Below are 16483 nucleotides of genomic sequence, written 5' to 3' on the forward strand. Positions count from 1 at the left end.
GCCGTAATTCTCAACCAACGCTGGTCATCTGGACCAATCATGAAGCAGTTCGGCTTAGAGCCACAACATAACAGGAAGACACTGGCATAAACACAAGTTATAAACACAGTAAACACAACCAACATAACACTGACACACTGCTGATTAAAGAGGGAAGAGGTTTGCTGAGGAGGTGTTCAGAAAAGAACTACACACAAACAGTCAGTGATTAGAGAAGATGCTAATCTCTGTGCGCAGGGTGAAAGTCAACAAATCAAGGTGAGCAGAGATAAAAAGAACATAATGTAGATAATGTGAGGTCTGCTTGCATTTTCACACAATTATAAGCATGAGAGGTCTGCTGCTGCTTTATAGTGCATGGTCAGTCAGCTAAGAAAAAAAAAAAAGGTGTCTGGCCTGACTTTGTGAACTTTTATTTTGAATCTTCAAGTAGTGGTTTGAACTTTCTTCACAGCCTTAAGCTTTACTCTGAGTCCCTTTTAAATTAGTTAAAAAATAAATAATAAAAAACCCCAACTCAGGCACATATCTAAACTGGCAGACTGTAGTATGTGTTTTACTTCTTGGGGGAAAAGTATTTTTTATGGATAAAGAAAAAGGACTAATGCGGCAATAATGATTGCTATTGTAAATGACAACACATATTACACACATATTACACATGATAATAATACAAGATGTTCCCCAAGAGATGAAAAACCTGAAAACAAAGATGCAATCTCAACATGATGTGAATGTTTTAATGCTTTAAAGGAATAAGAAACGTATGCAATGTGGAGACACAGCAATGTTCTTCAGTAACTAAACAAAAGCTTCAGTAACTGGGTTGTATAAGTCTGAATGCCAGCAATGTGAAAGTAATAATTATATAATCAAAATGCTACCAGTGATCATTACTGGGAATGGTAGGTATGATCATACTCCTGATTTATGTTTCAGCCTGGAGGGTTTGGTTCACATGGTCTGAGCAGCCGGCTTCAGGCCAGAACAACCATCTGTCCCAGCAGCCTTTGATTGTTGGTAAATTGTAGTTTTAAGCTGAAAGGGTCAGTCAGACCTCTGCTCTACTGCTTGTTGGTACAGTGTGGTTTCTGAATTATAGAACACATGAATTCAAACCAAAACACACATCCATCACAATATTCTGAGGTTTTAGAGGTTAATGATGAATGGGGAAAATGATGGTGAGTTTTTTTTTCCTGAGTTATGTGAAATGCATTATCAGTGCTACTCTGTAATAACCTGCTAGTATAAATGGATCAAACTGGCACATCCATTTTCTAACATTAGAACAAACAAAAGTGCGTTTGAGCGTCTGATTTGAACGCGTTAGCATTTGTTCTCATGTGATCTATGACAATGGGAAGAACTGTCCAAAATGTTCTGATTAAGTGGGTGGTCAGACAGTCAAACAAGGTTTAATTCCGGTATATTTTAACCCATTGTAAACCAATGAGTCAATGATGCTGCCATAGTGATTTAACATGGTAGAGGCTCAAAGAATATAATGGTTTCACTGCTTCATTTTCACCCACAAAATCAAGTGTCAGGTGAGAGTTTTTATGTTATTTAAACATGTTTGGGGATATAATAGTTAGGTTACAAAGATGCATTGTTTGTGTATACAGTATGTAGGGAAGACTTCAAGTTTTTGGTCCAATACTACAGTACTACTGTCTTTACAGCGTTGCCTCCACCGTGGGCAGGCAGGCTGGGAGAGCAGCCTGAATGAAACACAGGCTGGAGTGTTGCACGACAGAAAAAGGTAGCTTCTGGTTACAAACTTTGGACCAATCAGGACGCCGCTCTGCCTTCCTGCAGCAGGAGCAACAGAAGTTCAACCTGGACCGCTTCACGGAGCAACTATCTGCTCGAAATTCAAACTGACAATGCTTATTCCCTTCCGCCGACATATCTGATAGCCAACTAATTGTCACTGAAGGAAACATTTCCGAGAAATGACAATGTTGGGCATGTACGTGCCAGACAGATTTTCTCTGAAATCGTCAAAGGTCCAGGATGGAATCGGTCTTTACACGGCGAGGCGAGTGAAAAAGGTTTGTTGTTTCTGACTGCGCAACTTTGTAACCGAGTTTACACGCGGGAAGCGTTTTTATGTTACTTTTTAAGCGATTGAAAGCGGTGTAGGTCGTTTTTCTGTTCGCCTTATTCCTTAAAATCTCAGTCAGAGTCTCAGCCTCAACCCAGGGCTCCTCTGACGTGAAGTGCCACGTAGCTACAGTGCCTCCAGTTGTTTCTCTCGTTCACTTCATAACAATGTATTCATGTCGGCACACAAGGGTCGCGCCGCGTGAACCAACACATACTGTACATGAACGTTACATTCAGCGTGAAGCCGTCAGCTTTTTGTTACGTCTTTATGCCAAAGCGCAGACGTTTCCCCACTGCTGTCAGACACATAGAGGAGGTCCATGACTTAGCTGAGGATGAATGGCTTTATGTAAATGAGTCGGGATGTGCTCACATTCAGGACGTTGCTATTTGAATCTGTGCTACAGAAGTAAAGCGAGTTGAGGATGAACATGAATACAAGAAGATGAACACACTTTGACCACGCCCCCTGGATGTTTGGCACTTCTGGAAGGTCAAAAGGAAAAAAAAGTCCAGTACTGAAGAATGCATTCATATGTCACATTAAACAGGAGGCGTGCCCACTGGCTATCCAACATTTGCCCACAGTGCAAATAATAATAATAATAATAATAATAATAATGATGATGATGATATTAATAATGGTTTGGACAGTCCACTGGGGGTGTTTTATGGTTTTAATATAATTTGACTACCAGTTTGCTGTACAATGGCATCATGTTTGACAAATGATCCGTCTGTTTGTTTTAAAGGGAGAGAAATTTGGCCCCTTTGCAGGTGAGAAAAAGCTGCCTAGTGAGCTGGATGAAAGCTCGGACACCAGGCTTATGTGGGAGGTGAATGCACGTACATTCTCATATTTCTACACATTTAAAGGGTTCAGAACTCAAAGGTATACTATATAAATTGGGTTAAAGCAATTAGTTTGTTGTAGTTAAGAGGTGTATACAGAATAACACTAGCCTCACACTTGTAAAAGCTGCATTGACAGAGCGCAGTAAATCATTTCCTTGCTGATTCTATTGCAGTTAAACACAAAACACATCCTTTTATCAGAGGACAGCTGAAAGAAAGACACAGCAGCTTGCAGTCCTGTCCAAATATGTTCTCAGTTCTTCAGTGATAGACAGAACATTTAATTGCATTGCAGATCTGTTAACCATACTGTCTGATTTAAACTGACTCACATCTCATGTTGTGGGGAAGCCATTGATGGTAACCACTGAAATATTCTGTGATGCAGTTATCTGTAGCTGCCACATTGCGAGGTACAAGCCTGTGCATATGATTAGGAGTCCATATGAAAGAGCAGCACACTTTGATGCACAGAAGACAAACCATGAAACCAACAAGAGAAGAATCAATACTTCTGACAGCTCATGCGGTTATTGTTATTTTTTTTTCCAGGTCCGTGGCAGTAAAGGAGATGTGCTGTATATTCTGGATGCTAGTAACCCACGCTATGCCAACTGGCTGCGGTTTGTCCATCAGGCGCCTTCACAAGAGCAGAAGAACTTGGCAGCCATACAGGTACATTTCTTCTTACTGGACAATGAATCCCTCAGACTTTCCTAAAAAGACAGACTAGAAAGACAATGATACATTTTACAGACAATACACATCTGTCAGGACCGGCTAATGATTTTAAAAAAAGTATATCTATAAAGAGACCTCTAAAAAAGAGAGGTATTTTTTTCTTAGCAGCAGACAGACTCTTTTCAGCCTGGAAAACCTTCAAAGTAAGATCTGAAAAGCCACTTTTTTACAGTAGCACAGGTCACTAAATGGCAGCGTTTCATTGTGTTTGTTCTGTAAGACATCCCAGATGACCACAAGAGTTTAGTTTTACAGATGAATATTATTAAACATATTACAAGACAGATCAGTGGCAACAGAGTGAACATGGTGGATAAAGCATGGAAAAGTGACAAATCTACAAAGCTTCAAAATGAACTTTGGAAGGAATTCTCATCCAGAAACAGGATTTCTTTTTTAAATAATGACATTTTTGTAAAATGTATTAAATTGCTTGTAAAATTGGGCAAGGCGAGATGCATTTAAATCTGATTTCTGTATATATTTCAGTGCATTTAGGAGCCATAAAACATTCGTGGTAAATCCAGATGTAAGACTATATGCGAGAAGTGCTTCGACTGGAAGAAGGTTTAATAGAATAGCAACCTCTCTGAGGGAATGTTTGTGCGATTGTTGATCCTGGAGTTATTGCAGCATCAGGGAATAATTCTCTTTTTCAATTTGTACTTTCCAAAGTTTCCAATAACATTTTTTATAGTTATTATATTGACAAATTATTCGTAGTCAACAGTACCAAGGTCTTTGAATACAAAAACATTTGAAGCATTTGCAAAACACAACCTCTTACAAACACACATTTACACACTCAACACAACCTTAGTGCTCCGGATCTGGGAAATTTCAGCTCTTGCACTCCTGTGTAAAAGATTAAAAAAGATTTTTCTCTCCTGATGGAAGAAAAATAGAAGCTGAATGAAGAGGAGATGAACATTTCAGGTCTAAGAGCCAAGTTCCTGCCATCTATACACAAATGTCCAAAGTGATTGGTCGTTTAAAGGTCATCCATGTGTGTTAAAGCTCTGTGTTCCATCAACAGTGACATTTATCGTGTAGCTTTCCTCTTCCTAATCATTATTTATGTATATTTAGAATCCCATAGTTAAAACAAAATAACTGGTTGATTTTATTAGCATGACCTTTAAGGACAAGAAAGTTAATGACAACATTTTTAAGGGTTTAAGATTTTGACCTGTGGCCTCAATCAGGTTTAACAGACTGTTGTCTGAGCGTAATGAGTTCAACCTTCAGCCAGTCTCAACAGTTGCTCACTGTTCATTACCATAAATGGTTATAAATGTATTTTAGCAGGAATGTTTTTCTCATTAGCTACATTCTTCTCAAATTTGTCAGGTAGAGTTCTGCCAGTGCTCCATGGCATCGTTACTATTGTGTGTTTACTGGATTATAACCATGTTGTTGTCTCTCAGGATGGAGAGAACATCTTTTACCTGGCTGTTGATGACATAGAGACAGACACAGAGCTCCTGATAGGCTACCTGGACAGTGATATGGAGGAGGAGGAGGAGGAGGAAGAAGAGGAGGTCATCAAGGACGAAGATGAAAACAGTAAAGATGCCAAACATATTGTTGAAATGGGTACAGTGGAGTTATATTAATCCTGAACATAGATGATTAACTGTATTATACACATTTCAAAGAAACACAGAAATTAATATTTGCCTCTGAGATCTTTGCTTATTGTGTGTGTGTGTGTGTGTGTGTGTGTGCGTGTGTGTGTGCCACCTCTCTACAGAACTAGTAATAAAGAAGGAGGACCACCCCTGCTTGCTGTGTGAGAGCAGCTTTCCCAGTGAGGAGATCCTGGCCGCCCACCTCCAGAGTCTCCATCTGAAGGACTTCAAATGCAGAAACTGTGGCAAGAAGTTCCCTGTCAAACAGGCTCTGCAGCGCCAGTGGGTTTTCTGTTCCATCACTTAACCGCTTGTAGTGTAGTTTTATGTAACGTTTAACTCCTCTAACAATGAGTCTGCAGGTAATTAAAAAACCTGAAAAAGTATTAAATGAATTTGGCAGACATTTTGGTTTGAGATTATATGTTATAGAAAAGAAAATCTGTTTTCAAAGGTATTCATTACAAAAAATGCATAAAAGTTATTAAGAATGAGGATGTCGCTGATTATATAAAAGATTGAATTAAAAAGGCATAGTTTGCCATTTTGGGAAATATGATTAAGATTGAAACCACCCTCATTTCTGTCTGTTTAGTATGGAGCTTGTGCCAGCAGCAAGTTAGCTTAGCACAAATACTGGTAACAGGGGAAACAGTTAGCCTGGCTCTGTCTAAAGGTAGCAAAATCCACCTACCAGCACATTTAAAGCTTGTTAGTTAACATGTTATATATCGTTTAAACAATTCTTCCTGGGCTCTTGTCGTCATCATGAAGAGTAGAGACTCCAGGAAGTGACTGCGCTGGCCAAGAAATAGTCCGGCACACAACCTCTCATAGAACCTCAAATAGATGTTTGTACGATACAGTCTTATACAGATTAAATTTTAACATGTTAATTAATGAGCTTCAGAGATGCTGGTAGGGATAGAGCCAGGCTAGCTGTTTCCCCCTGTTTCAAGTCTTTAAGCTAAGCTAAGCTAAGGCCACTACAGTTTCAGTCAATGTCTATATATGTCAAATATGTTGCATTAAATATATTAATGTTCTTTTTTAAACTCAGCACCTCCTGTATGTATTTTAGATGCAAATCTTTCTTGCGTTTCTGTTGACAGAATCCATCAATATGTTAACAGGGCTTTGATTGTATCGTATTTATCAAAGGCAAACTCAGTATAGAAAGATAGGGCTGGCAGCAGCCGCTCCACAGCAGAAACGCTCTCTGTGTGGTCACGTGAGGCGTGTGAGCTACAGCCGGCGTCAGGGTCAGGGTCTGCTGGTTGTTGCTTTATATTTAATGTACAGAAATGGGAGTAGTATTGATCTTTATTATTTTCCCAAATCTCAAACTATTCCGTTAACTAATTTTGATGAATTAATTTCATTAAAATTGTATTTGTTTAAATTTTAGTTAAAATCTGACAATCTGATGACAAAGAATAATGTTCATCCTGTATATATGCTCTTTTTTACTTTTGTTTAGGCCTGACATGTTTCATTTCATATTTGGTACCTAATTTGGTTTTATTTTGAATCCTTCCCCAGTGTTTTGCATTGTTCTGAGTCACTGGATCCATCAGGTGACTCTAAAGCGCACCAGTGCTCCCTTTGCCACAGCACATTCAGCTCTGAATCCAGGTAACATACATTGCCCAAAGGGAATTTATAACCTGAACAGTGCACACATGGACACATGCCATTTATTTGCCAAGATGCACAGTAAGATAGACTTCTTTCTTCTTCTTCTTCTTCTTCTTCTTCTTCTTCTTCTTCTTCTTCTTCTTCTTCTTCTTCATCTATGTGTACAGCTTTGAACAGCATAAGGAAGCCTGTAAAGGAGATGCCAGGTTCATCTGTAAAGCAGAGAGCTGTGGCAAAAGATTCAAGAGCAAGGACGCTCTGAAGAAGCATAAAGGAAATGTTCACACAGGTTGGCATCTCTGTCTCTCCCTGTATGTGTCTTTGTGATTTTCTCTGTCTCTCTCGCTAGTGCACACATATTCACATGCACAGTGAACGTCATGTAATGAAGTTAATTGTCCATTAGCAGCCTCAGCACTCAAGGAACTGCAGTAGCAGTACTTGACCTCGATCAGTTAAAATCTCTGCAATGTTGAGACACATCTCTAATTACTTGCGCTACATAATTGCTGACCTGTGTGTTCTGGGGCGGCTCACTCCTTTAGATAATTGGACTTCCATAGCTATTTATGATGGGATGTAGGGCAGCGGGGATCTGTGCAGCCTTACACGTGAATCAAATATCAACTCGTGATTAAGACATTCATCTCAGAGGGTGACGGAGCCGGCGTGTTTTACCACTGTGGTCAGGACAAAGGGTGTGTGTGTGTGTGTGGGTGAGGGGGAAGTGGATCAGACTTGTCAGATGTGGGGCATGTGATTCAGATGGGGATGAGGGGAGGGTCCCAAAATGATGCATTGGTGGGATGATTTGGCCTGCGATGAGGAGAGTTCAGTGTCAAGTCAGACTTTTGGTATTTTTCTGTTTCTGTGTGACGATTGTCTTGAAATTGTCGTCATGATTGCCCACTTTTGTTATCAGTCCTGTAGGTTAGGTTTAGTCATTTTTCATCCACCATTTCTTTTCTTTATAGGAAGTGCACGCCGGAAACTCACATGCACCATATGCAACAGGAAATGCTCATCTTCTCTGAACCTACAGGAACACAGAAAGGTGAGGCTCTACTGTAGGGCTCAGATTATCCCAACCAGATACTTTGCATCGGATCTGAGAGGATTTACTCAATTTACTCAGTTTTGCATGATCCATTTTTACAGTGATGTCTCTTTTTGGCTGTTTCTCGCTGTACAGTGGAATCCATCACTCTTCCTGCAACCCAGTCTAACCTCCTTAATCTTGCTGTCGTCTCTGCTTCCTGAGCTTCTGAGATCAGTTATTCCCTCTCCACGCGAGGATGTCTTTATGATCAAGTTGTTACAAATTTATTCTGGGTGACAAAGAGCTGAGGGGTGGTTTCTTTTTCACTGGCTCATCCCACAGGTCTTGTGAAATTTTAGATGCTCTTTTGGCAGACAATAAGGTTTTAACCTTGGCGTCAGGATTCTCCCTCGTACTGATGGGTTACAGATTTGAACTGGGCCGTTGAAATACTATTCTGAAATGTTTTCCTACAAATAGATATGTGGTACTGTGCCTTCATCAGCGTATGTTAAGTTCATGACAGCTTTTGCATTTGCTGTTTGGCTATCTATGACTGAAATGTTCTTTCCAGGTTACACTCCTCTGCACAATGTAGGCTAATATACCATTTAGAAATGTAATTTCAATGCAATTATATGGAATTGATTTAATTGCATTAAATAATTAGCCAAAATACATGAATACAAGTTCAAGCTGGTGTGTCACTCTTTTCCGTTAAACTGAAGCTGCTTTTGTGCTTTCTCTTGAACAGTTTGTCCCTGTTTGTATAGATTATTTCCAATGAAACAAGAATATTTATAAATTATCTATAAAACCTATAAACCTTATGGATTAATCACGTCACTGAAAGCTGTTCTGTGCTGCAGGTCAGGACAGCACATTTGATGATGTTGGGCATTGGCTTATTATGCAAGTTGTCTCAAACAAATTGTCTCATCAGTTGTCATTCATTAACTAACATTCTTCATTAATTATCCCTGCTGGTAATTGTGACATTTCATTTTCTCTTGTCAACATCTATCATCCAGATTAATCAACAGGCATTAATCCATCCCTGCCACCTTATTCATCACTAAGCCACTTCCAAACTGTCTGACATTTAAAGTCACCTGGAAGTTGTGACATAGTTCTGCATAATTTAACCTACTTCACCTGTCTATGAGTCAGTGTTCTCCAGTTTCAGATCTCCAGGGTACTTTAAAATAGGCGTATGTAATATTCCTATGTGGCCTCCTTATGTGTGTATGTGCCAGTTCTACTATTATGTGGCTCATGGTAGCTTCCAGTCATGCACTGTTGTCTGAAATGCATAATGTGTCTCTATAAATGTGGGTCAGGATTACATTCGATTTGTTGATGATTCGTTTTTTTCCCATTTAATAAAGATGTTCAGAGGAATCAAGTCCTACTTAAACACAAAGTATTATTATGAATATGGCACATTTCTTTTAAAGCTGTATGTGGTTTATCCTTATAGCTTCAATTGAAGACATTGGGGCATTAAGTATTATTCTTGCAGACGAGCAATCAAACTTTCCATAATGACACGTTAGCTCCAAAGCAGCTTAAAACTGCCATTATCATAATTTAGCTGAACAAGCTTTTGCAGTAGCAGCTGTGACAAGAGGAGCTGCTCTGCATTAGCATATGCTATTGTAGCTGTACGCCGGGGAACTATTGAATATGCAATTATTGGAGCGATGCTCTGAAGCAGAAAAAAGGATTGAAACTTTTCATCACTTTAATTGCTTTTCTGTCTGCAGACATCAGTCTAATGAAAACGCACAAGATTTAGTTCCTGTTGACCATCGCAGACCATGATCCTTCAACTTTTTAAAAATGATCAGCAATAGCAAAAACCTAAACACTCTCTTTTACCCTTTTGTTGTAGGTACATGAAATATTCGACTGCCACGCATGTGACAAGAAGTTCATCTCTACAAATCAGCTGAAACGCCATATGATCACACACTCGGGTAAGAAAGTGGTGCCTTAAATACGTTGCTCCTTCACTTTATGCATCGTCTGTGTTTACCAGAATGCATCAATGTTAATCTTTCACTAATTAGAGAAGCGACCATATACCTGTGAGATCTGCAGTCGCTCATTCAAGCGTCTGGACCAGGTGACGGCTCATAAGATCATCCACAGCGAGGACAAACCGTACAAGTGTAAGCTATGTGGGAAAGAGTTTGCTCACCGCAACGTCTACAAGAATCACAAGAAGGTAAGCAGATGTGGTATCACATATAATAATAATAATAATCCACTGGTGGGTTAATTGCTACTGTAATCAGGCTTTCACATGAGTGGTAATTATTTTCTTTATACCATTATATGTGGCTGATTGGTGTTTGCTGAGAAGAGATATTAACTGAAAGGCAGAATCACTTCAAAGCTAGAGTTATTAGTGAGGCTGTAATCAATCAGGGTCTCGTTGGTGGCTGTTATCTGTGGGGTCTCTGCTCTGCTCCACCCCTGAGGTCCCCCATGTTTACTTTTGGGATTGAGGTGTCACTCAGATAGATAGGTCTGGCATTGGGGAGGGGGGGCAGAAAAACAGAAGCACTTTGAACTTAAAGCCCCTCAAGCTGCTTGTCTTCATCAAGACAACAAACCAAATCGGCTACGGAGCCTTTTGCATGATCTTCTCACATCAATTTAAGAAGCTTCGTCAACATCCTTGCTGAGGCGGCTCTGCTTACACATTATAAACATGCTGTTACTGCTCTGCTCCGTCTACAGACCCACTCCGAGGAAAGACCCTTCCAGTGTGAGGAGTGCAAAGCTCTGTTCCGCACCCCCTTCTCTCTACAGCGTCACTTACTTATCCACAACAGTAAGTATGAGTGTGAGTGCCCCTGTGTGGTCTTGTGACCCTGCCCACAATGAATACATGCACCCATATGAAGAGTTGCAACAATTAGTCATTTAATCAGTTAGTCAACTGGCAAGTGACGGCAATGTTAAAAATAAGATAATCCTTTATTGATCCCCCAGAGCGAAAATTTGGGTCACATGCACCAAATAACACAAAATACACCGAAAGTTACGTAAGCTGCTGCAACAGGCTCCTACTCAAGCGGCGCCATCTTGAATTCTACCTTAAAGCCCCGCCCCTTAAAATCTGACTTTTAATGAACACAGAGAAACTTTTTACTTTTAGCTGCTGAATGTGAGAACATCCTTCTAGTGTCAAACTAGAACCATATGCTACTGGTTGTACCAGACCAGTTAAAGCTGTAGCTGCAGAAATCTTGAGGGTACTGAATTGATGGTACATTTTATTGCTTCTGAATTCAACCTTTCATTTGTAAGAGGAAGAATGTGTCTTGCAGTTGCAGTCCTTCTCATAAAATTAAATGAGATCAGATTTTTGTTATTTTTGCATCCTTTTCTCCTTCTTTTGTAGTGGATTTAGGTTTTCAAATTTTAGATTTCATGTTATAAAATGATTTTTTCTTTCATAAAGTGCCATAACTAAATGTGAAGTGGTTTTTGAGGAGAAATAACCTTGGATTAGATTATTACATTTAGAATTGTAATCATTCATTATGTCCTAGAAGAAAAGTTTTTAAGCAAAAACCAACCTAGTGTGTTCTTTATGTGTCAGTCCTTTATTTTTATTGGCCTTCAGCTCATCCTTACCCCTGTGGATATTGCTATTAATAATAGAAATCATAACTCTATCAAACATCTCACCAAGGACACATTGGAGTGTGTTCAGGCTGTCCGGTGGTCCCTGGGTGCTTTGGCCCAGCAGAAACTTTCTCCCCAGACAATTGAGCTGCAGTCGAGCCTTGGCAGGATGCAGCGCTGCTTCTTGAGCCAGATAACAAAGAGATTGTAAAGCTCAAGGCATTTCCTGCTGCTGTCTCAGGAGGCAGGCTATATAATACCAGGGCTCGTATTATGTATCAAGTTCTAGACAGTATGTGGGGCGGGAGGATAGAGTGTGTGATTTCACTGTAGGTGAGAGAATAGACGTGCACGTGAATAAATGTATCTGTCTTTGTGAGTTAATGTTAGCAATCGTCTCACAGTGGGAAAATGAAGCACAGCTGTTTTAGCATTTTCAGGTTAAATACTGTGCTTTTTTTCTGTGGTTGTGTTTTTTGGTCACCACACTCTTAACTTGTTTTGAATCGCTAGTTTCAACTTGATGAATATCACCTGTTCACAAGGATGTGATTGGATCATTAGCATAATCATTGTAAAAAAAAAAAAAAACTTGTTCCACTCCATAATAAAATATATTCTGAATTATAGGAATACAAGTCCAAGTCCTGCTGTCAGAAATCAGCAGACGACAACATGACACAATATAACAGTGTCAGTAGCTGAATTGGGCGGCCTGAAACAATTAGCAAGAAAATATGAATACAGCTGCTGTCATAGAGTAGGTGATGTTACAGGTGTCAGGTGTTATAATGGAGGATGATCCTGGAGAGAGATTTAGACCTACATATAGACCCTCAGGCAGCTGTCAGAGTGAGAGAGCAGCTGCTGAACTTGAATCATAAAATATAAAAAACAAAAAACATCACACCTGTCAGTGAATTAGTAAGCCAAGATAAAGTTTGGTTATTTAAACTACACATTCTTTTACATTAGGGCTTTATGATTCTTGAGTCAAACAATACTCTTGTATAAATTATTATATTATCTGTCCATGTCTGTGTAGGCGCATACATAGTTTAATGACAGACTGAAGCCCTGCTCCAAGTAATAATGAAATCTTTATGTGAGGGTGTCGTTGACATTAATTATCATCAAGTGAATGTTCCGATTTGATTAAAAACACAAGGGACCTCGGCTTTCACTGGTGTTCCATTTTATTGAGCTGACCATCATCGGCCTTGGTAATAGGAGAACGAGCACAAGGTTGTAAGCATTTGCTCCCACCAAACACACACATACACACACACGCTTTCTCCAAACTACTCTGTGGAAATTGAATGATCTCCATATAATGGAAACAACTACTCTTCAACAATAGAGGCTGTTGTACAGAGGCAGAGAGCAGAGGCGTGAAGGAAAACATCAGGCTGCACTCTGTGAACAGCTGAGATTGTGCCCCAGCGTACTGTCTGAAAGCCGTCTGTCTGGCGTTTTAGTGCTTTTCAGAGGAGTGATTAATAAAATAAGGCATGTTTTTTCACAGAACCATTTGACGTTCAAATGAAACATATGGCAGAACAGTTTGTTTTACTGTTTGCCCCTGGGATGTCAGCTACAGATACACAATAAAGGACGACTTCTGTTAAAAGAAAAAAACAGAACCAGACCTTTCTAAAGACCATTGTTTGGGGTTGTCTGGTGCAATGAAACACCCCTCTTTGTATTTTTCTGCCCACACAATCGCCCCGGTGAAATTGGTTCCCCTCTTGCTGTGCGTGATGACTGTGTGTTTAGAGGCACAACAATAGATAACTGGAAATGGCTCTTACAAATATTCCTCTATCCTTGCTGCAGGTGCGAGGACATTCAAGTGCGACCAGTGCGACGCAACCTTCAAGAGGAAGGACACGCTTAACGTCCACATCCAGGTGGTGCACGACGGCCACAAGAAGTATAAGTGCGACCTGTGCGAGAAGGCCTTTGTCACTCCTTCAGTCCTTAAGAGCCACAAGAAGGTGAATGAAAAGAGCTTGAGCCAGACAGAGCTCAATCATAGACAGTGATTGCATGTCTGCGAGGGCTGTCACTTTGTCCCGAAATTGAGTTCAAGCTGCATTTTTGGTGTATTTATTTGAACAGTTAGAGCATAACTTATTAAACCTTCTACATTTTGGATTGAAGGTTAAAGTAATGGTAGCATTCCACTAAATTGCAGTTTTAAATCAGATTTTCCATCATCAATCTTCTGCTATCACACTGAATTTAAAAGGGAAGAAATGACAGCCCGACTATTTACTTCACCAAAATGTTTCCATTGTTTCTGTTTCACATCCAGTCGTACCCCTCGTCTCATGAAAGTGATGCAGCTAACTACTAATATCTTGCACTGTCAAACCTGGCGGAGACATCCGTCTTGACCGTTGCTGCCCATGAAGGCTTGGAAATCAATTCCTACGTTGATTAGAAATGGCAGTTAGTCCATTAGCTCTGCGGGGTTTCAAAGCCCCAAACAGATCTCGCTGCAGATTATGAGCCCTAAATCTGACAACGTCCGGTGTGGTTATGGATCAAGATTGAAACCAAACAGATTCTTGGCACACGGCAAAAGAAAATGTCTCGGAGATTGTCTCAGAACAGTAGGGCTGAAGACTGGCATGTTGAACTGTCTCGCTGCTTACGAGGTCTGGAGGCTGCTGGGAGATCTGGCCTTGATCAAAGCCAGGTTGCCGGGGAGACGACAACTTGCTGGCTGTGTTTACATGCGAAGAGTAACCCTGCTTCTGGCCATACTATTGTTGAGGTCTAATTTAATGTACATCTTGATACTTGCCAACTGTTTGTCTGAGCAAACTTTGGCCCCCAAATAATCACAAATAGTTCTCACAGCCATGTTTTGTTAGTATCAAAGTCTAACCGTGTGCACCATGTCATGATCTGCACATATGATGAAAATCAAAAGTAAAGAGCAAGATAAGTAACTTTTTGAACATCATGAAAGCCAAACATCTGATCCAGGTTTTCATTATTCTAACAAAATTATGATGCTTTTGAGTAGCGCTGCAAGCAACGATTATTTGCATCATAGATTAATCTCTTTTTTTTCTATCAATCATTTAATTGTTCAGTCTTTGAAATACAGAAAGAAAATAGTGAAAAAATGCCAATGCGACTTTTTCAAATTCAGATTGAGAATCTGTGACCAGTGAATGTTTGCCATTTTTGCTGGAAAAATGACTGAAACAACCGATCGATTATCAAAATAGTTGCTAATTATTTTTTAGTTGACTGACTAATTGTTTAATTGACTAATTGTTTCAGCTCTGCTTTTGAATTACGAGGTGGCTCAGCTCTAGCCACTGAGCCTGAATGGCTTGACTGAAACTGAATTGTTTTAAGAGGGTGGATGCAGTGGTCTTAATGCATAGAACATTTTGTCTGGCAACTACAAATATGCCGGCTGAACCAGGAACAGAATGGATGTACGGTATAACTTGCTTGTGTAAATGAATGCTGTCCATTTGTAGCAGAGTTATTTGTGGATCGCTCTTCTGTCAGTGCTGTCAACTCAGTGTGCATGGATGTGTGTTATATTAGAGGAGGCGTGTGTGTCAGCATGTATGTGCATGCATTGCATAGGATAGTCTCACCCCTGTCAGTGCTGGGCCTGAAAAATTCACTCATGAATGAAAATTACAGGGTTGGGTTGTGAGTAGTTACAGACATACAGATGATATTTATTACATTACATTTATATATATAAATTGCTGAATAATTATCTACAACTCCCAATAAATACCGTACTCACGATATGGTGATCCCAAGGGAAATTGCCAGCGTCCCCTGTGGTTGTCTGCTCATGAAGGTAGAATACCAGCAATGTTTGCTCTGTTGTACAAACAAGCAACTAAATAATGCAACACTGCTCCATCTGGGACACGTGTTCATATATGTGGATTTGTTTGTGCATGATTGTGTGAGAGTTGAGCGTGTGGGCATGTGTTTGTAAAGGTGCGTGTGTGTCTGTGTGAGCATGTGTGTATGAGCATGTGCGTGTGTGTTGATGGAACCTTTGTAACGAAACACCCGAGGTGTCAGAGGGACACAGTGGGGTGATGGAGGAAAGGATGGGGGCCCAGAGAGGAGGTGTTCCTGTATTGTTGTACCGCTGTTGAAACTGTCGCTCCGAGTTTGAGCCTCGTACTCATGATTATTCTCGGGAATTTACAACAGGCCAGGAGGAGGAATTTCAGAGCGCACTTTTCAACAAGGAGGGAGTGAAGGAGAGGAGCGAGGGGGAAGGGGTGGAGGAAAAGGTAGACATGCTCGTCTTCCCGCTTGCATGTGCGGCCCTCATGAGCCCACGAAGCTCAGCGTTGCTGGGAGGTGCAGGGAGAGGAGGAAGAAGGAGGAGGAGGATGAGGAGTTGAATGCATACGTGCACCCTGGCCTTTAGTCCCCTGGGCTTTGGACTCTGGCAAATCTGCATCATCTGTGTTCTTTGATCCTGCCTCCAGGGCAGCTCATGGGATCCACTGTCATGTGAACATGTGCATCTCCATTCACTGAGTCTACCACTAGTTAGTGGTGCAGGATAGGAAAAAACTAGATTTTGTTCATTCTTTACCCAATCAGACAGAGCAGTTTGAAAAAAAGCTCTGAAGAGGGCATTTAAAGTGGAATTCAGATTCTGGGGTTGCTTTTACCAAAACAAAATCAGATTATGTTTGTATGAATAGTTTAAAGATACATTATGATAAAGTAGAATTTTCAGATTTTGATAATGTTCTGATGACTATCTATAATGTTCTGATGTTGAACTATCACAGTAGATCACGTTTTACTT

General features: G+C 40.3%; 1 protein-coding gene across 1 annotated transcript in view; it reads left to right on the forward strand.

The window, feature by feature from the left end:
* The first annotated feature begins 1810 nt into the window (after positions 1–1810).
* Positions 1811–16483, forward strand: part of prdm5 (PR domain containing 5) — a 33795-nt gene continuing 19122 nt past the window's right edge. Inside the window, exons 1-12 of the mRNA XM_035652804.1 lie at positions 1811–2057; positions 2865–2948; positions 3520–3642; positions 5136–5304; positions 5462–5621; positions 6882–6974; positions 7145–7266; positions 7952–8031; positions 9911–9995; positions 10089–10246; positions 10765–10858; positions 13495–13655. Coding sequence (XP_035508697.1) covers positions 1959–2057; positions 2865–2948; positions 3520–3642; positions 5136–5304; positions 5462–5621; positions 6882–6974; positions 7145–7266; positions 7952–8031; positions 9911–9995; positions 10089–10246; positions 10765–10858; positions 13495–13655 — 1428 coding nt within the window. The 5' untranslated portion in view covers positions 1811–1958. The remainder of the gene's footprint in view (positions 2058–2864; positions 2949–3519; positions 3643–5135; positions 5305–5461; positions 5622–6881; positions 6975–7144; positions 7267–7951; positions 8032–9910; positions 9996–10088; positions 10247–10764; positions 10859–13494; positions 13656–16483) is intronic.

Source organism: Morone saxatilis, unplaced genomic scaffold (genome assembly GCF_004916995.1).
Source record: "Morone saxatilis isolate NCDOM2014 unplaced genomic scaffold, NCSU_SB_2.0 Contig12, whole genome shotgun sequence".
NCBI classification, from domain to species: domain Eukaryota; kingdom Metazoa; phylum Chordata; class Actinopteri; family Moronidae; genus Morone; species Morone saxatilis.